Consider the following 20,840-nt stretch of genomic DNA (forward strand, 5'->3'; position numbering starts at 1 on the left):
CCAGCGCCCCGCCCGGCGGAAGCCCCGACCGGGCCTGCCCGCGGCTCCCCCCGGCCCCGGGGCGGGGCGGGCGCCGCTGCCCGGCTGGGAGATCTCCGGGCCGATGGGCCGAGTGCGAGTGTTGCTCGCGGGGCAGGGCTGTGGCACGCAACTCTGGAGTCGGGTGTACGGGGCCGAAGTCAAGGGTGCCCCTGAAATACCCGTGGCTTCGAGGTGAGGCAGGTGAGCAGCCCCCTAAGGATGCTAGTGCCACGTCTCCCGTTTCACAGAATCACAGAATATTCTGATTTTAAAGGAACCCACAAGAGCCATCGGATGCAACTCTCCAGTGAATATCCCATAGAGGGATGGAACCCACAGTCTTGGCATTACTTAGAACCAGACTCTATTTCAGGAGCCCTCAGTGTTGTAGTCCCTTAACAACACTTGCCTTACTCCACACATTTGAGAACTTGTTAGGCAACTTAAAGACAGGCTGAGCCTAAATGTGACAGATTTCCTTCAGTGGTGAGCTGCTTTAGCTGGTAGAAATGGAAGAAGATCCTTTCTTGCCAGATACATGCAGTAGAAGGAGGAAGAAGCTGGCTTTGGTAGCTGAGACAAGAGAGCTGTGACATGCAAGAAGCAGCTGTGTGAGCAGAAAAGGAGCCAAGGAAGGAAGATCAAGATGGGCCATTTGTAAGTGCTGTAACAGTGGCAGGACCAAGACAACGTGACTAAAGTTTACCAAGGTGGTTAACAGCAGCCTGGGAGCCAGTGAGGTGTGGGGGAACCTGTTTGGGTTTATGTAAGTCAAAACAAGATGAGCCAGAGCAGGGATGGAGTGATGCCGGGAAAATATATGGCAAGAGGAAAAGAGAGTGATTAAAGTCTTGCTTGACAGATAGTTTGGTTAGACAGTAAGATTGGGTGAAAATTCTATGTGTAGCTTTTTGTAGGCAATCTGCATTTGGGTAGAGAGCAAGGGAAAATTGGAATTGAATTGATAACCAAAGAGGGTATGAAAATACATGTTGGGTGTAGGAAGGAGCTTGTAATGGTGTAGAAGGCTTCAAGCTTTCCAGAAGTGTAGGTTCCTGAGTGTTAAAGACCCTTTGCTATCTCAACTGTTTGTGTCCTGACTCAGCTACCATTGACTGTAGGGGCTTCAGTCGTGTAACACTCGTGATACTCCTGAGAAGGGTCTTGTGGTAAGGAGAGACTGGGAAGTAACAATTCCTGTGTTCTGTGATGAAGGAACTATTTCAGTGAAGGATAAAAAAAAAGTTTGAAGACAACAAAAGAAAATTACCTGTGCTTGTTTAAAAAGTCAAGCTGAAGATTAATTCTTGCAAAGAGTGAGAGAGCATCAAAAGGTAGAATCAGACTGTTTTATGAAGTCTGACAGCAGTGACACAAGGAGATTTCGTTATGTTTCTATGTCAGTTTTCTAATCCCTGATTCTGGTTACTTTGTTTTTTCAACATAGAATTTAAATAATTAATAAAAGGACTTCTGTGGTGCACATTTCTGTATGAAGTATTTTGTCAGGCTAAGCTTTCTTTGGTTCTCTGATACTATTAAATTATTGGACCACTGCTGAGATATATGTTCTGTCTTTTTTCCTGTTACATAAATAGTTTTTTATTTTATGTAAATACTTCTTGTACCAAACCTAACATGTCAAGAATTTAACTTAAAAAAAAAAAAAAAAAGTCAATCATAACAATTAGCAGGCTTGTTGGCTAGCATCTGCCTAAAAATGATTTCTGTCTACAAAGCCTGTCATCAGCTTTTCCCCTCCATCCACCACTTGGGTTTCTTGTAATCTTGGGCTTAAGGACTTGACCCCCATGATGAAAGAAGGGATTTCAGGAATATCATTCTTCAGGTCTTGAGATTCTGACTCAGCCTGGTATGAGTTTTCAGTGCATTAAGTGGCTGTTGATTCCTGCCATGGGACTGCAGTCATAAAACTGTGATCTTGAGCCATATACTGTGATTTAAGATAAGAATTATTTTTTAAACTATATATTTTTAAACTTTTTAAAGGTAACTGTTTAACTACAGGTAATGCATATTTTAAGTTCACAGCATAAATGGTAGTATTTGGTGAAAACTGAGTCTTACTGGTTTTTACCATACAGGAAAGTACTGAGAGAATTTTTTATATTAAGGCTGGACATAGTTGTATGACAGTAGTTTTTGGATGTTAGTGCTAGTAGAGAAAAGAAAGTATTTTTGACTGGCATGGGAAGCAATGCTAGAGCTATGAAAAAATGCAGTGCATTCACAGCTGGAGTATGACATGGAACCCAGAGCTACCAGAAAGTCACTGCTTTTGAAATTATTTCTGGGGTTAGAGTCAGTAACACTCATGAAGACACTGACAAGAAGATTACCATTCAGGATGATGAGCAGAGAAAGTTGCTCATGATTTAGTGACTGGGAATTAGTTGAGGCTACTTTGATGGAAACCACTACTTATAGCAATAATCTGATGAAATATAAATGAAAAATTACTAACTTTGCATGCCTCTTTTTTTTTTTTTTTTAATTTAGCAGACATGCTTATAAATGGTTTGACAGTTGGTTTGAATTGTTTGCCTAAAGATGATGGTCTCTAGAAACAAGGTGTTGGGGTTTTAGGAGTCGTCCTGTTTTCTTTTTCTTTTAAAGAATTTTCCCCACACATGTTGCCAGGGCAACAAATTACTGGGTGCTTAAGAAAAACAAAAGACCTGGCCACAGAAGGAGGGGTCCATCCTTTCACCTGAGGATTGGGTACACGCCTGGCTGGTTGGTGTTCTCGGTGGTCGGAGGGAGAGAGGCTGCCATCGTTGTGGAGGGAGTTCATCAGCACTGCAGGCTTCTGCTTTTGGCTGCCTTCCTTCTGCCGTGAGTGGAGCCTGCTCACTGGAGCGGCTGTTGCACTGGGACCCTATTTAACTCCACACCTTGCTAAAAGAGGGACTTGGTCACCATCTGCTCGGGTGCCTCAGGGGAAAACCCTGGGTTATTCCCAAGCCCGCCTTTCCCTGCCCCGCTGGGAGCCAGGCTGCAGCCGCCCTGCCCCCGCCGTTGCCTCGAGCCTTCGCTACTCTGTAGCCCTGCTCGCCCTGCCTGCCCAGACCTCCGGGGGTTCCCACCGCAGCTCCTGAGTTCAATACACCTCGTCTGCCACCTGGGATATGTGCTCATCCCTGCTGTTCCAGCCTGCTGTTCCCGAGGGTCCGGCCGGACACCGGGATCGGCTGCCCAGGGGTTTGTGAAGCCTTTGTCCCATCCCTTCCCGGGATCCCAGGGCCCCAGTGCCGCGTGCTCCCCGAGCTCGCTCCGGAGCGCCCCCTGCAGCCGCGGGGGAACCATCGCACCTGCCCTGCTCACCGGGAGCCGCCAGCGCCCCTGCCGGCTGCGAGCGGAACTGCACCCGAGGGGAAAGGGCCCGACAGCCGAGAAGGCTGGGACCGGGTTTGGGATTGTTTGCTGTTACTGCCAAGGTTATTGTTGTTTGTTTGCCTTGTTATACACATATAGATATATAATAGTAAAGAACTGTTATTCCTATTTTCCCACATCTTTGCCTAAAAGCCCTTGATTTCAAAATTATAATAACTCGGGGGGGGGGGGGGGGTCGCATCTACCATTCCAAGGGAGGCTTCTGCCTTCCTTAGCAGACACCTGTCTTTAAACCAAGACAAAGGGTACAAATGCCCTTAAGTAAAGTAAAACTAAATCACTTCTAGATTAAAATTCCACTGTGCAGAAGAGGTTGTGTGTAAGAAGAATATGTTGTGTGTAATATGAGATGAGTCAGTAAAACCACAGCTGTTGCAAGTAGGCATGTGAAATACTGGATGTGCTGAGGTTTTGCTTCAGCTCGAAACAGTAAGTATGATCTGCAGAATTTTTTCAGATGTTTGAAAACCCAGTGAGAGAATCCAGATTGTCCTAAACTGTCCTGGTGGAAATGTAACCATCATCAAAATACCTAGTGTTTATAATTCACAGCACACTTCGAAGCTTTTTAGAAGATCCTTAAATCAAGGCTGGTGCTACTCACTTTGTTTCAGTGACAGCTGACTTTTTGTTGGTATACTTTGAAGCAGGATTTGCTGAAGAGTGCATGGAGGAAACACATGGTACATTTCACTTCATAGTTGCTACTTGCTTGCTGTGATGGTATGGACCAAGTGAGATGATGATGCAGAAGTCAAGAGTCACCCAGCTCTCCAGCTCCCACTAAGTTCTGTGCAGCCCGTTCACATCAAGAAGTTGGTTTGCATAGAAAGTACAAAGCTTGACGGAATAGTTAAGAACTGTGTATTTTGGTTTATTTAGGTTCTGGTAGACTCAAAAGATCTATACTTAGAAATACAAGTCTATAAAATGTTTATTTTATTAAATTTGTCAATTTATATGCTTAGAAATGACAAAAACATTGCTGCCAGCATTCAGTAAGCTTTGGAACCAAACTTAATTAATCCTGAAATAGTTCTTCTTTGTAGTTCAGCAGATAACCACAAAAGAACCACAGAAAAAAGTATGTTGCTGGCTATACTAGAAGGGAGGATAAATGGGGGACTGACACTCTCCCCACAAAACAGCAGCCAGCTGGGTTGGTGGCATTTGTAAACTTGTGCAGTGCATCCTAGTGACATGTGATGATCCCTACTCAGGAGCAACTGAGAAAGATCCAACAAGAAGATCAAATTGACTGCTCTCTTCAGAGCCTGGGCATACCAGGAGTGTCCATGACTTGGCTGATGGTCACTGTCTCCTCTTAATAAATCTTCTTTCCCAGCCTCTTTGCTCCACCCATCTAAAAGGTGTGGGAATGTAACAGACTCGTTTCATATTTCTGTTAGTGAATCACAGAATCAGAATGGTTTGGGTTGGAAGGGACCTTTTAAGGTCATCTATTCCAGCCTCCCTGCAATGAGCAAGGGCATCTCCAACTAGATCAAGTTGCTCAGAGCCCTGTCACATCTGACTGTGAATGGTTCCAGGGATGGGGCAGCTACCACCACTCTGGGCAACCTGTTACAGTGCTGCACCACTGTCATCGTGAAATATCTCTTCCTTCTATCTACTCTACATCTACCCTTAGTTCAGTTTAAAACCCTTTGTTCTATTGCAACAGGCCCTGCTGAAAGCTCTATACCCATTTTTCTTATAAGCCCCCTGTAAGTATTGAAAGGATTTAAGAGAAAAGTGATTAACAATTAATGAAATTCAGAGAGGTTATGCATTAACCGTCATAAAAATCAAATAGCTTTGTTTTGGCCGGGAGAGGTAGATCCATATCTCAAATCTGCATCTTAATTTGTTGGGTTTGCTTATTCTGATTACATTTGATTTTTAAGGGAAAGGCATGACAAGCTATTTCAGCTGGTGGCACTAGAAACGCGTAACCTCTTGCACTGTGCTGTGATGACACTGGGATGAGGAATTGAGTCTGAGACAACATGCTGCACCTGTCAGAACAGGGTTCTGAGGCAGACAACCTTCCCTGGCTGAAGGCTGTGCTGCTTCTCACAGTCAGGAATGGAATTCTGCGGAAGGGCAGCTTGGTCATTCTGAGGATGGAAGGAAAGAGGGATGCAAAGCTCTTCTATTACTTCTCATCCAGTGCATGAAGAGACCCAGTCTGGACTTGAGGAAACCTGTCCACCTGTTAGAAGGGCAGTTTTTAAATTCCTAAAACATATATAATTTTCTGTTCAAGATTTTGTCACTGGTGCCCTTATTTTAAAGGAGTATAAGACTGGTTGTTGGGGTCCCTTTCCCCCTGCCGTGGGGTCCTGGGAGAGGGGCCCTCGGGGGGGGGGACACGGGGTTTCCCTGCCCCTGGTCAGCCTCGTTCCCCACTGGTTGGTTTGTGTTCCCCTGCGTGGGCAAGGACCCTCGGGTCCTATGATTGAGCAGTTCCTCAGCAGAGCCCGGCCATGAGGCTGGAGAAATAAACATCTCTGAAACATCTACCAAGAATCGGTCCATACATATTTCTTTCCACGGGCCTCGTTGTCTGATACACGTGTTGCAGTATCCGCACTGTAACAACTGGTAGGTTTGATATACACTTAACCAGGAAAAAATGCACATTGATTGTGTGGCACCAGTTCAGGGGAAAGTACAAGAAGGACGTTGGGGTGCTGGAGCATGTCCAAAGAAGGACAACAAAGCTGATGAAGGGTCTGGAGCACAACTCCTATTACGAACAGCTGAGGGAGCTGGGGGTGTTTAGCCTGGAGAGAAGGAGGCTCAGAGGAGACCTTATCACTCTCCACAACTGCCTGAAAGGAGGCTGTAGCCAGATGGGGGTTGGTCTCTTCTCCCAAGTGACAAGCAATAGGGACAAGCAATAGGACAAGAGGAAAAAGCCTCAAGTTGTTACAGGGGAAATTTAGATTAGATATCAAGAAATATTTCTTCACTGAAAGGGTTGGCAAGCATTGGACCGGTCTGCTCAGGGAAATGGTGGAGAAACCATCCCTGCAGGATATTTAAAGGTATGCAACCATGGCACTTGTAACATGGTTTAATTGTGGACATGCCAGTGCTGGGTTAGTGGTTGGACTCTGTGACCTTAAGTCTTTTTCAACCTAAACAATTCTGTGCTTCTGTGACTCCAGGGACTGATTGTTCATTTCTAGGCTACAAGGTCATACTGCTTATTTTGTGTGACCTGAGAGATTTGTATTTTGGTTTGCTAGAGAGCTGAGTCCAGATGTTTTTGTGCTTCCACCCAAATGTTTTACAGAGCTGTAGATGCTGGTTTTGTGCTTGCCCAAATTACAGCAGAGTTTAAATAAAAGCAAGACCTTGAATTCTCAGACTAAGAACGGGTCCCAACCGGGAGGTGAGGATTTATTTGGAAGTATACAATGAGATCTATTGTTTTGATTTTTGCACTACTGAAAATGATTGATTGGTCAAAATGTGCTGGTTTGCATTTATCTTAGTGAAAGGATCAAAGTTATGCAAGAGATATTGTCATCCTCTACCATCACTGTGCTATATCAGAGCTAAGGATCCTGTACTTGGCCCTCTTGGATTGACACGTTGAGTAGAAACTAGTATCTCTATTAAAGTTATAGAGCAGAACTTTATGAGATTGTGTGCCAAACATTATTGGCTTGATAAATATTTTGTTCACTCCTGTGATTGTTGACCCTGGCTGGAAGCCATGCACCCACCAAAGCCTCTCTGTAATTCCCCTCCTCAGCTGGACAGGAAAGAGAATATAAAGAGTCTCATGGGTTGAGATAAGGACTGGGAGAGATCATTTATTTTTTACTGTCATGGGCGAAACATACTTGACTTGGGGAACTTAACTGAATTTATTACTGCTCAAAATCAGATCAGGATAATGAGAAGTAAAACAAATCTTAAAACCATTTTCCCCTCAAGCTCTACCTCCTCCTCACACCAGTGCAGAGAGATGGGGGATGAGGGTTACAGTCACACTTCGTTCCTGCCCTCAGGCAGAGGAGTCTTTCCCCTGCTCTAACCTGGGGTCCCTCCCGCGGGAGAGAGTTCTCCATGAATTTATCCATTGTGAGTCCATCCCATGGGCAACAGCTCTCTGGGATTGGTGCAGTGTGGACCACTCTTCCACAGGGTGCAGTGCTTCAAGTGTGGGTTCTCCACAGGGTCAAAAGTCTGACCAGGACTCAATGATCTTGAGATCCTCCATTCTTCCATGGCTGCAACTACATCTGTGTGCAATAACCTTTTTTTTCTTCAAATATGTTACCCTAGAGGTTCTGCCATAGTCACTGGTGGCCTTGGCCTTGTCCAGCAGCAAGTCCATCTTGGAGCTGGCTGGCAGTGGCTCTACTGGACATGGGGAAAGCTTCTGACAACTTTTCCTATACAGTGCTGTTGTCATGGAATACTGTTTTTCTACCTAGGTTCATATCAGCTGAGATGAAGTAAGTCCTTAGGCTTTGACAGTATAAAATAGACTCAAATCAGGAGTTCTATTCCACTTGTTCTGCAAGTCCCATAGCTTGTTTTTCAATACCCTCCATATTGATTTTAAAGGAACATAAATGAATAGTATTAAGATTAATGTCTCTACCTCTGCATTTCACATGTTAGTGCACCTTGTTTAAAAATTAAGACAAGAAACAAGGATTTTTATTTTATTCATGACCAGTATTTTCACACATGACTATAAATGCAGTATAAGTTTTTTTGGTTGGATTGCTTTTGGATTTTTTTTTGTAGGGGGGCCCTTGTCTAAGCTGATTTTTTGATGATATTTTGCTTACTTTGTCTATTTATTTTGCTGTTATAGATGCTGGTAATTAATTTCCATGCAATCTCAAAGTTTGTTTTCCTATATTGAGTAATTCATCATCACAGAAGTAAGGCAGGTTATTGTTTCTTCTGAGTGTTGCAGGTGCATGTCTGTGCATGGATGTATCCAGGCACTGGAGCCAAAGGCCTTTCTTTAACTAACAGTACCTACTGCATGCTACTGCCACACGCCTAAGCTACTTGCTTCCCAATGTTAAAAGATATTAAATGTCTGTGTGGCACCACAGGTTGCTGAATTCTCTCAAATTCAGATTTCTCTTACTTATTCAGGAAACTTGTAGCCAGAAGTAATTTCTGAAAGCCTTGAGGCAGAGAGAAAGGGAGATGATTGGTCTATGTGCCATGGAGAATTTCTGAATATTGTTAATATATTTTTTCTGACAAATGGTCCATTTCTTCTTATATTATACTCCAAACAGGGAATCACTGATACAGCTTGGATTATCTGAGGAAAGATTTCAGAAACATAAGAAGAAGGTGCCTAGGAGACTGCTCCACCAAGGTTTGTGTCTTCTCTGCACAGTATGAGACTATACTATAGTGTATGCTATATACATATAGTGAATTCAGCTTTGTGTTAGAGCTCTTATTTAAGGGATAATAACATTTGACTTGGTCCATAATATGTGCCTGAATCATATCAGACATCTTAACTGTCTTTAAGAGTCTCATATGATCTGACATGGATGCAGGAAAACAGGGGTGGAGATTGCAGGAAGTTTGGTAAAACTGCTTTGAGCAGGGGAACTGGCTAGATGTTGTTTGGAGTTCCATCTAGCCTCAGATCTTCTGTGATCCCATGAAGATCTGCAGACTTCTCAGAAGATCTAGCACTGGATTTTTTAGAATAGTTCAGGAAAGTCCTTAGTTATCCCAAAGTGATGTTATTTTGTCCCTACTTATTTGATATTATAGCATCTTCCTGCCATTTTGGATGATGATTAAGTGGTTAAAAACTGCACTTGAGACCTCGCTTATTTTTTTCTACTCCAACCTTTTGTCATCTGCAAAGCTTCAGGTTTTTTAACATCAGTAATTGGAAAAATATTAGATATTATAAAGCCTGCAGGAGCCCACCAGAATGGTGTTTAAAGTTGATTCCCTCTTCAGTTACATCTTAAGACTAATTTTTTAATCTACTATGTTCTTGCATTGCTCTAGTTATAAACCAAATGTTGCGTACTTCTAAATCAGGCATCTTATATAAATCCTTTTTTCCTTTGACCCTATTATTCTTATGATCCAGATTTTCAAACTAATCCTAAATTAGTTTAGACCTCCATTTGGTACTTCCATGATTGACACTAATTATCTTATGTATTTTTTTATTTTCTCACCAAGTTCTATATTACAGTTATTTGGATTGACACCTTTTCTTTTTTTTTCTTTCTTTTTTTCCCCCTTTTTCTGTAATGGTGTTATCTTTCTTTTAATCTTCTAATCTTTTCCAGTATTTGAGAATCACTGAAATAAAAATTAATCATCCATAGTATGACTTATTCAACTTCCTAAATTCTTGGATGTTTTTTATCTGATATGGTGGTTTAAAAATATTTAGCTTAGTAGATTATGTATTAATATCTCTCTTTAGGTACTCTTGGATTGCAAAGTATTTCACCATGTGACTACATGATCTAGATAGCCTTTATGAAATGTGGCAAAATATTTACTGAATACTTTTCTTTCTCAGTCTTTTTGTTTTTACTGATTTTGGCATTTCCATTTAGTATGGATCCCATAACACAGTGGAAGTTAAACATTTTTGTTGTTTTTTGGAGCAAACACCTTTTTATCACCCTCAGTCGAACTATCTCTGTGGACTTTCCTACCCCCCGTGTTTAATTTGCTTTTCTTATAAATCTTGTATAGTTTATAATTTCAGGATTTAAAACCACTATTAACAGAAGCCCTCCCTTATGTCATTGGAGACAACTGTTTTTAGTTCCCCTCTCTGACTGTGATTTAGTGAACAGGTGGCCTGGGCTGGTGATGTTTTTGTCTGAAGTGGGAGATCTCATTCCCTATCCCATCTCCACCCCTAGGTCGGGAATCCCTGTTTGCCAGATCCTCCTGCAAGTTGGTTCAGTTGGCTTAACTTAGAACAGAATTTTGTTTGTTTCCTGGGTTTGACTTACATTTGTTTGGTAAGCTGAATCACAAGCTGGTACAGGGCTGGTACAGACCTCGTGTTGAGTGAAGATGGACAGCTTGGCCCATGCCTTTTGACCATATTGAACTATTGAGCAAACTGACTCATCATGAAGCTGTAGCCAAAACCAGTTGGGTTGTGTTCAATTACTCTAGGCATCTCAATCAAGGAATTATTGCTTTATGAGCATATCCAAAAATCTAAAAGTTGACCATTTTTAGTAGAACCTGGCCATACTACTTGAACCTGATTACTAACAACAAATGTAATCAAGTAGTGGTGACTTGGTTGTCACTAATGTTTGCTTGTGCAGTCCACATAAGCAACTTAAGTGTCATTTATGATTCTTTGTTTGTCAACTGCATCAGAGTGCATTTCATTTATGTTTATTTCCTGTGTGCTGTGCTCCCACCCCCACTTTTGAGCTAATCTTGGCACTACAAGTGAATTGCCTATAATCTGCTCAGTCAGCAAGTGTGGCAGCTTCTGCAGAAGTCTAGGACCTTCCTAGAAGAAAACAGCTGCTGTACAAGAGCACTGAATTCCTTAACTCAGGCAAGTGTTCCAAAGGGGGTCTCCAAGATTAGACATTAGACATGGCTGACAGAAGACCACTTGAAAGCTAACAGTATCTCTGTAAATCAAGGTATAAGCAGACTGTAAGTAGTTCCAATATGATCCTTACCAGCAGCTGTGTTTTTCTGATTTAAAAGTAAATATTGACTACAGCAAGGAGGTCTCATGCAGTGTGCATTATTTTGTGAGGCTGACATCAGTTTCTTCCCATAGAAATAATCTCACACTATTTTTAACGTGTTCCTCACTTTGACCCGATTACTACTACCACCATAGTTGTGTTATAGAGATGACAGTGGAGCATATGCTAACAGTATTCTCTGTAGAGCCAGTAACATCTACGGAGAACAATGAAAGACATACCTGATGTGGTCTGATATTCATTTGAATCACTACTTGCAAACGTCTGGTTAGATTGGATTGTGTATCTGTTGTAAACATACAGTTCATGTGTCTTTAAATATAGACAGTGGCAGCAATAACCATTAAAACACATACCTTGACAGGAGAGAGGCAAAGAAAGGTTTCCTAAACTTCGATGGAGATACTGAGCAAGTATGGAACACTTTTAAATGTCGAAAAGAATAAAAGATCCTTTAACTAAAGGCAAGTGTCCAAGAGACTTAACAAGAAGTTTAAAACAATTGTATAACCAATCTTTGACTGAACAGATGAGTAAGATATTGTTCCCTACAAACACTAACCAAGGTCTTAACAATATTCTACTGTTTTTATAATGCCATTAAAAACAACTGAAAAGATCACTGAATGGAGTAGGAGGAGGTTGCAAATTATCACTTAGCTTTTACAGGGTTGATGCAGGAATCTGTCTTCTGTTGAGACTCTGCTGTGTATGGCATCGTATGCTGTTAATACTTTACAGCTTCTGTGAAGAGGACATAGCAGTACACTGGTGCTGCTTGTCATACAAGCAAGGTCTTTTTGCTTCACACACTAAAATAATGGCTTGTAGACTGTTGTCAGTAGTTGCAATAGTGAACATGTCTTCTGGATACTACTGCTCCTATTGTGTGTTGGTACAAACACCTTACTGATACCTAGATAGAAGGTATAGCTGAGTCTATGTTCCTGGGCCCAGGAGGACTCTCAAAGGGTAATTTTTTGCTTATAAACTGATGCTGAGGTAACAGTCACCACTACAAGAACAGTGTAACATTTTTTTGAAAGCTTCTTTTACAACTTGTGACAACAGCTGTTTTTCCTAACTGTGGGTAGCATGAAAAGCCAGACTGCACTGTTGCTGCTTACAGATGGGATGAACTGCTTCCTGAAACAGAAATTATGGTTTCACTGTTCTTTACCAAAGCCATGTTACTGTACGACTGTTTTAAGCTGGACAATCACTTGGAGGAATGACTAGAAGATGCTATTTGCCAAAAACCTCTGAATTCTAATGCATGTTTTTGTGGCATCTCTTGGGGAGCAGCTGGCAAAAGCACTGCCACCTTGAGCAATCTGGAAAGGTCATAGCTGAGGAAAACGGGGGTACAGGTTCCATATTTCTCCTGCTGGGAAACTTATTGTTTCCTGTAAGCAAAGGTTGGTACTTAGTGAGTGCAGTAGTGACAAGTTCTAGCTCATAGCTAGGTGGATAGAGAAGATATCCTCCATGTTCTCCCATCGTATTAAGGATATGACTTCCATTTTGAGAAATTTGATGGTCATCTCAAGTATCTTGCAAAATGCCAAAGAAGTAGCTCTAATGGCCCATCATCCTGAATTTTTTTTACATTTTCAACTCCTCTATGGGAAAGTTGTGGCAAATACGTATTCTTCCCCTTAATCCAAAGGGAACACTGGTGTCCACATTCATTTTTCCCTGTAATTTCCTTATTCTCTTTCCTGTAAGAGTAGTATTTGCTCTATACTACCTCTATACTATCTAGAGAAATTATGCCAGACTAACAGCAGTCATCTGAGGGCTCAGTTTCTTGTGCTAGATGTACAAGATGCAGTTTTTAAACTGAGAAATCTTCATTTTAATCCTGAAAGAAAACTAAATTTATTCTCTAATCTCACTAGAAGCAGACATCCAGCCTAATGTTTCTAATCAAGTGACTCAGAGTATAGAACTATGATTTCAGGAGGGGAAAAGGTGTGGCAGCACTTGGCCCACCCAGGGGAAAGGACTGGTGAGACTTTAAAGGGATGTCAGCTGCAGAGATGGCAAATCACAGACTACAACACTCCTCCTGTGCTCACACACTCAAGCACTTAACGTGTGCTGTCAATCTAGGCACTGCTCAGAAGTGAGAAGGGACTCATGCACACAGGCCAAGGGATTTTCACCTGCGAAAGAGAAACTTGCATTGATGAGGTCAGGTGCTTACGGGCTGAAAATTCTGTCTGTTCCCTGTCTAAATCCACGGTCCTGTAAGGTGCCAGAGAAAGAGAGTTCAACACAGGTGGAAGATAAATGACAGTTTTTGAGCTTAGGTTGTTGGGTTTTGGGTTTTTTCCTTCCCAAGTTGCATTGGTGCATCCTACCTGGATGCAATGTCATCAGTACTAACACTGGGGCAGCCTTAACATTTCTGTATTAGTGATGACTATTTGTATAACCTACCAATGACAAGAGTGGGAAGCAGAAGAGAAGGCTGTGGATATTATATAAGGATCTTATCAAACAGCAATGCAGGAGGGAACATCTGGAGGGGAGAATCAGCAATTGTTGTAAAAATGGGCTGCTTCCTTAACCAGGATGGAGAAAGATTTGAGTCATCGCTGAACACATTACTACTGCTAACTTTCGGGAGCAGAAAACATGACTTAAGAAATGAGGACTTCAAGAAGGCAGATTGGGGCATGATAAGAGGAAAAGCTGAATAATCAGAGTAGTGAAATCGGCATGATTTGTGGCTTATGATTATTAACCTTTAAAAAAATCCTGCTGAGTAATAATAATAACAACTAAGTTACAGAACAAGACTTTTTAAAATAAATTTAGCTGGGACAATGGCAAACAAAAATAATATTTTAGGTTACAATCATTAAAATAGCCATCCCAGATTTAAAATCAAAAAGAATGGATTCCAAAGGAAGTGAAAAAAGCAGTTACAGAAAATGCAGAATTATCAGCTTGGAGTGCATACAGTGGGTCTTGTGTGTTAAATGTTCAATAAGTAATTGAGCAGAATCCAGAAGAGGCCTCTTGTGTTTTAAGATTATTTTATTCTTTTAAGACTGTATGCCTTATATGGGTTATTGAATGAACTAGGCGGGAACCCAAAAATCAACGTCAGTAAACATGGAGGTCAAAGTGAGCTGAGGAGGAATACTGGTATAATAGTATGTAGAGTTAAAGATAAACATTAAGTTTTCAGTTGAGAGACTTGGTAATCAGTCCAATCAAGAGCACCTCAACAGTAGATATGTTATCTGCTGCTTTTGTACTTTGAACTGTTTTTAGCTTATTCTATGCTTGGAGGAATTCCTGACTTTCTGTCTTGCATGTTCTTAAGTATAATTTCCCTTTCATAACAACTGAAATGGAAGCCAATTATCTAGCAATTGCAAAACAAAAGATAGCCATCTTAACATTTGTGTATCTTAAGCTTTGCAAACATACAAGACTTGAAATGTAATTCTTTTTGGCATGATGCAAGACCTTTCATTTTAGTTAGATAGCAAAACTCACCAGTTATAACTTGCATACTGTTCCAGTTCATAATCAAATACCTTAGCTCCTTCAAATATCCTACATAAATGTTATTTGGCAGTGGTAGAGATAGGTTTCCCTGAAAAACTACCTGATCATGTACTTAGATAATCACAAACCTGCTTCGACAGTAGTGATCCAGTTTGCAGCAGTTGTGAACGGTACCTGGGTGCAAGTCAAGTGTCAACAGACAGGCCAGAGCAGCCTCTGTCAGATGTTACACTTTAAATTCAATGAATACTAGAAGAACTGAGCAACACCTTTTTACATCCCTAACCAATAACTGAAGTGCTGGGGGAGCAGAAAGCAAATGACACATGAGCTCTCCAAGGCTCTAGCGTGTTCTTTCACCAGTGTTGAAGAGAGACTACTGTGTTAGATGGACCATTCAGTCTGACCACTGAGCACTTGCATTCATCATTCCTGCCTGCCAGCAGAAGATAACAATCAAGCCCTTGGACTATTGCTTTCCTGCATGACAAGAATGGTACCTCTATAACAGTGATATCCAACCAGCTGAGAAAGTGAATTTAATAAGTCATTACTTACTAAGCTTCTACAGGCCTTGGGATTAGTAGGAAACAAACAGATTCAAAAACATTTGTTCAGTTTCAACTTCTGTTCTGTGCTCAAAGCTTAGAAGGACTATACCACACAGAGTGCTGAAGAAGTACTAAATTTTCTACTCTTTGTGACTGGTGGAACATTAGAAATCAGAAAGAATTACTTTAATCTTGTCACTAATTCTTCTCCTGCACACACAAGAAGATATAGGCAACAACAAAATACCTTTCTTATCAAGGAAGATGGGGAATTTACAGCATTTGATAGCACTACTTACAGACAGCACAAGTTAGGATTTTTCTCATAAACATATCCACAGTTTTACCTAATCTAATTTATTAGTGAAGCATATAAATTTAGTAAAGGCATAGGCCAGTATAGACATCTCAGACATTCCAGTTTAGTAAAGATGAAATGTTTTAGAGAAGTCATCTTTCCATCCACCTCTGTTTTTAAATATACAAAAGAGTTCATATGATCTCTACCCTTTATCACTTTAAAATCAATCAACACTTTAAAAATGTTTAACACAGGCATGGTTTTGCTCTATTACCTTATTGCTTAGAAGATCTGTGGAACTAACTGCAAAAGTACAGGCAATATAAGTCAGTATTTAATTTATATATTACATGTTTATTATGGGTGCACATTTTTAAAATTTACATTTTATGAAAATTCAGAAGTATTTACAATTTTTGTAAGATAAACTTGTATGCTCTAATTTACAGTCTAATGTAGTAACAAATCATAAAAATTCAGATCCTTTAGAGTTGTGTTTACAAATTAGTTTTCTTAGGAGGCAGCTACAAGGGATATTGCTGTATACACAAGCAAGAACCAGCTTGCTACATACTTTTTTTTTTCTTAATATCAGATAGCTACACGTACTTTTTACATTGCTTTTGAGTTTCTTTACAAAATGTCTATATAAACTTGTATGGCTTCAAAATTGTAACCTGCACCCAATGCAAATGTATGAAAAACACCTGAATGAAGGCTAGTTTAAAAGTGCTGAAACATTAACTACTTCATTTAACTTAGAAATTAATATAATACTTGATTAAAATAGCAATAATAGGTTTTGTTTTTTCATTTGAAAATATTGTTGTGTTAATCAGTTTGATTGTAAAGCACGTTACAATTAAAATTCCAATAAAAAGACTGTACCATTTTATGAGTTATAAATTTATCATCAATAAGATTAGCAAATTAGGAGCCAAATGTACTCTACCAATCAAATCTACAGTACAGTATGTTCTTAGTACTAACAATGAAACTCTCACCTGCAAAAATGTCTATTGTACACTACAATTTATGCAGCCTCTGCAAAGGCATAATTTCTTGTAAAGCTTCAGCAGTCCAATTCATTACTGGCTTTTCATGAATTAACTCAAGCATGTTTTACTGTTTTAATAGAGAATTTGAAATAGATACTAGTATGCTAAATGTTCATTTAAAATTTTCATATGCAGGTTATTGAATTATTTTGCCTTAATGCTTATGATTTCAACATTTAAAAAAAGCCAACTTGGTAATACAAATACGTAGATTTTCTAAATTAGTGACTTGCTTTAGAAAATTATTACTGATGTGTCACATCCCTGTGCTTAGGCTGTAGCAAGCAGATTAGATAACAATACAAATATTAAAATTGGTAGTTACAAAAAAAAACGAACGCATGGCAGGATTTATCATCCTGCAGCCATAAAATATCCTTTTTAAATGCCTCCTGAAGTACTATATGTACATTCACATCACACATCCCCAAAAGCACTCGAAGTCTGAAGACTTATTGCCAAAGCAAAGAGTAATGCTGTTTGCTTTTAGAAGTTTTTTTTTCCTATCTTCACTGATTTTTCAGATTCTCCTCTTTGGTGACATTAAAGTTACTTAATGAAAAAGTTTCTGAGTCCTTCATGATGCACCTCCCTTTACTAAAACCACATTTTATTGCAATTATTCCACGAGGAAGTAATTCAGTATTTTAAATTTCTTAACTACAGTTTTTGCAAACCTGCCTTCTAAATAAATTGCAGTGAAAATAATTTTTAAACAGTTGTGTGTATAATACAAATACCACACTTTCTTGATGAAGAGCCAAACTTTGAAAAAGGAAGTGAGGCACGTGAGTATCAAATTGGATAGGCACAGGCTTTTTTCTTGAAAGGCACAAATGTTATGCAATTAATATAAAAATAAATTAAATCTACCGCACTAACTCAATCACAAGGCCCAAAAAATTGACTTATTGCAGATGTAAATCTCTGCTGTGTTTTGCAATTTTTAACACATTGCACTTAGTTAAAAAAAAAACCTATATAAAACAATGATACATGGGCATCAAGTTACTTTTACACGTCTCTAACTCAGCTGGTCTTGTGGCATGAATGGATAGAAGAACTACACGAGACTTAGCCTCTGCTATCTTTATAAACTGTCAATTAAAATCTGGCAATTAAAGAATCTGAAAAATGAGTATTACTTATGAAAAGCTCAAATATTTCTTACTAGCTCCCCTACATTTTAGGCTTAATGTTTACAGTACAACATAACATTTCATACTTTCATTACAACTGCAGATTACTATTTTGACTTCATCTACATAAAGTTACTAATTTTTCAACAAATTTTCCCCAAGTATTGCAGTTGATCATTTACAGACAGTGTTGAAGTTAACTTCAGTGCTATTGTAAAGTAATAAAAAGTTTTCAAAATGACTCTTAAAAGTGCATTTACTTTCTGTAGTTTAGCCTCAAAGTAGGTCAACATTTTGGAAAAATTAATGCATGTTAAAATAGTGTTTGAAAATTAGAGAGGGCAGAGTGGGTTTCTTGCACTCCTGATCTGACGACTTTCACAGGTACATCAACAGTCTGCCATATACCGTCCTGAAAAACAAAGGTAAGTTTTTTTGCAGTCAGTAGATAAACCAGATTTTGTCAATATTTTCCTTGGAGCAGTTTGAATAACTATGGAAAAGCAAACTGACTTGTCAGAAATGTTTCAATAAAGAGTAACTATTTATACATCACTCATTTAACAGTTTCATATTTTAGAATTTAACATTAGCAAATATATAATATTAATTTGAATATATAAGCATGTCAGTGTCTTACCAGTGGCAAATCTCTTCTTGAGAAGGGAAAGCCGATAGCCAGTGCCTACAAGTTCCACATCTACTCCTGAAAGCGTGCTTCCTTCACTGATGAATTGCACTGCAAGTGTTGCTGGTTTACTGGGTCCTCCTGAAAGCTCAAATTTTGCCCTGAGGGATCCAGAACCTATAAAAACAACAAAATTGAGAAGCTGATTGTTTTGCAAGAACAAAATGATGTCTCCAAATTTTTCGTAGTAAGAAGTGAAACTAACAGGGTGAGCTCTGAGATCTATTCCTAGTGGCTGACCTACATTTACTATTAAAAGAGGTAAGAGTACAAGTCTGTTTTTTCCAATACTCTGTCAAAGACAATGACTAGTGAGTGATTTAAAGAGAAACAATATACATTTCTGCAAGATTATACAAAATGTGCGTATCAGACAGCCTGGCAATCACTTACTACTTATCTGATTGGTCCCTATAATAATTTATGCTTGCTGGTCACTAAGTACTTAATACCATCTATCTCATGGTAGATGGTATCCGATGGATAGATAGGTAGATACTATCTGCTTTTCACTAGCAGATTTGAAACTACATCAGAACACTTAAAAGTTGTCATGATCTGTCTAGATGAAAGTACATGAACAAAAACATTGGAAGAAAAGCAGTTCTACAGTAATGTACCCAGAAGAAAGCAATTACTATGTTTCTATTAAAGAAAAGATCTGATTAAATACTTATTACAAATTTCAGTTGATTTTTTTCAGACACAGTGGTGAAGTGGTATCACTTTGATACTATTATAAAGCAATAATTGTTCAAAATTACTTTAAGTATGTCTCTGTAGGCAATGAAAAGCATTTAAAAAATCCCCACATTGCTACCAGTTTCTAGTTTTATAACAGGTCTTCTCTTGTTCTTGGGAAGTGTGCTGGGAAAATGAGACTTAAATAATTAATAATGGAATAAATTTACTTTAAAACAACTTGCTATTCCTATAAATAAGAACTGCTAAATGACAAGGAAAGTTAGTAACTGAAATGTTACTGAGGTAAAAGCAGGAACTAGAAGAATTTTTTTCACACAGTGTCTTGTTCTTTATAAATTTAGCTTAAGATCAATTTAATTTCTTCAGTAGGTCTGCCTTATTTCTGTAAACTGGCAATTCTTTCTACTCTAAGGATGGAAACTCATATATTCAAGTGTTTTGAAAGTTTGTTCTGTGTTTTATCTCTCTCCAACTGACAGATCACATAATATGTTGGACCATAAAAACCCCCAAAACATTTTATCATGCTGTCCACCAGGAGACTTGAAGACACTTATCCTGACATGGACAGTGTTTGTGCAACTTCTCTCTTTGCTTCTGTAAGTGCAAGATCAGCACAGTATTACTTCCTCCTGAACTGAGAGCACTATACGTGTTTATACTCAAAGAAAAGGGGAAGAAAAGATAGTGGAAAGAGAAAGAATACAGCAGAAGCAGTGGGATATGTGCAAGTCTGCTGTGAACACACAAGATGCAAACTGGATCACTAGCAGCCAATTCTGTGCTGCTCTGTAAGTGTACAGTTCTTCTACATCTGGCTGCATTTATGTTTCAGTATGATTTTTTTTTAAAAGAAGCCACAGTGTTTGGAGAAGGGAATAAAAAGAGAGGGCTATTCCAATGTAATGGAAGACAGATAGCAAAGAACTGTGAGGTTAGTGAAGGACAAAGTACACCAGACTAGAGTAATCACCTCTGTCCAATAAAATTCTCTCTAATTTTGTTTGAATGATAGACACTTTGCAGCCTTTGCAGGAATAGAAGTTCTCTTCTCTTTTCATGCTTGTGTTTTCTATATGAAACCAGGCAATATTTACAGGCAAATCTCTGATTTCACAATCCCCTTCACTAAATTCTTAACAGGACTAAAGGCCTTTCCTTTACATTAGCAGTTCTTTTCTCCACAGAGGCTTTGAGGATGAGATGCTTCCCTTTGGCTCCTGTACTGCTTCAAAAAATATTGCACCTGCAGAGACTGTAAGGGTCATGACATTAATTAGAGCTAAGAGAAAGGCACTGGGCAGAGGACAACTATTGGTATCTTACGCAATATTGTATAAATTACCACTCTGAGCAGCTGTGCATACATTAATTTTTTTCCTGGAGTCATTATGGTCAAAACCAAGATTCAAAATGTTGGTCAAGAATAATCTATCTAAGCACAGGACTTCTGGATTTTTTTTTAAACTCCCGGTTCTTCCATTTATCTCCTTCTAATGTATTTAAATTAGCCATGTGTAGAAAGACACAGATATTAAACCCATTTTCATTTGAGTAACCGCTCACTTCCAAATGGCATGAATGCAATAATTTCCTATCCCATCTAAACTTTGTTTTAGAACTACTAACTGCTTTCAGGGTACTTCATTTTTTCCCCTTGTATAGCTAATAATTAATTTATATTTTGACATCTAAC

The 20,840-nt window shown here is 39.4% G+C and overlaps 1 protein-coding gene across 5 annotated transcripts in view; it reads right to left on the reverse strand.

Annotated features, from left to right (window-relative positions):
* Nucleotides 1-15,887: 15,887 nt before the first annotated feature.
* FCHO2 (FCH and mu domain containing endocytic adaptor 2) overlaps nt 15,888-20,840 on the reverse strand; it is an 85,715-nt gene continuing 80,762 nt past the window's right edge. For all 5 annotated transcript variants that reach the window (XM_069002379.1, XM_069002381.1, XM_069002377.1 and 2 more), the window contains 2 exons: nt 18,392-18,556; nt 15,888-18,163 (listed from right to left, as the gene is read on the reverse strand). In XM_069002379.1, coding sequence (XP_068858480.1) covers nt 18,141-18,163; nt 18,392-18,556 — 188 coding nt within the window. In that variant the 3' untranslated portion in view covers nt 15,888-18,140. The remainder of the gene's footprint in view (nt 18,164-18,391; nt 18,557-20,840) is intronic.

The sequence above is a fragment of the Aphelocoma coerulescens genome (assembly GCF_041296385.1).
Source record: "Aphelocoma coerulescens isolate FSJ_1873_10779 chromosome Z unlocalized genomic scaffold, UR_Acoe_1.0 ChrZ, whole genome shotgun sequence".
NCBI classification, from domain to species: domain Eukaryota; kingdom Metazoa; phylum Chordata; class Aves; order Passeriformes; family Corvidae; genus Aphelocoma; species Aphelocoma coerulescens.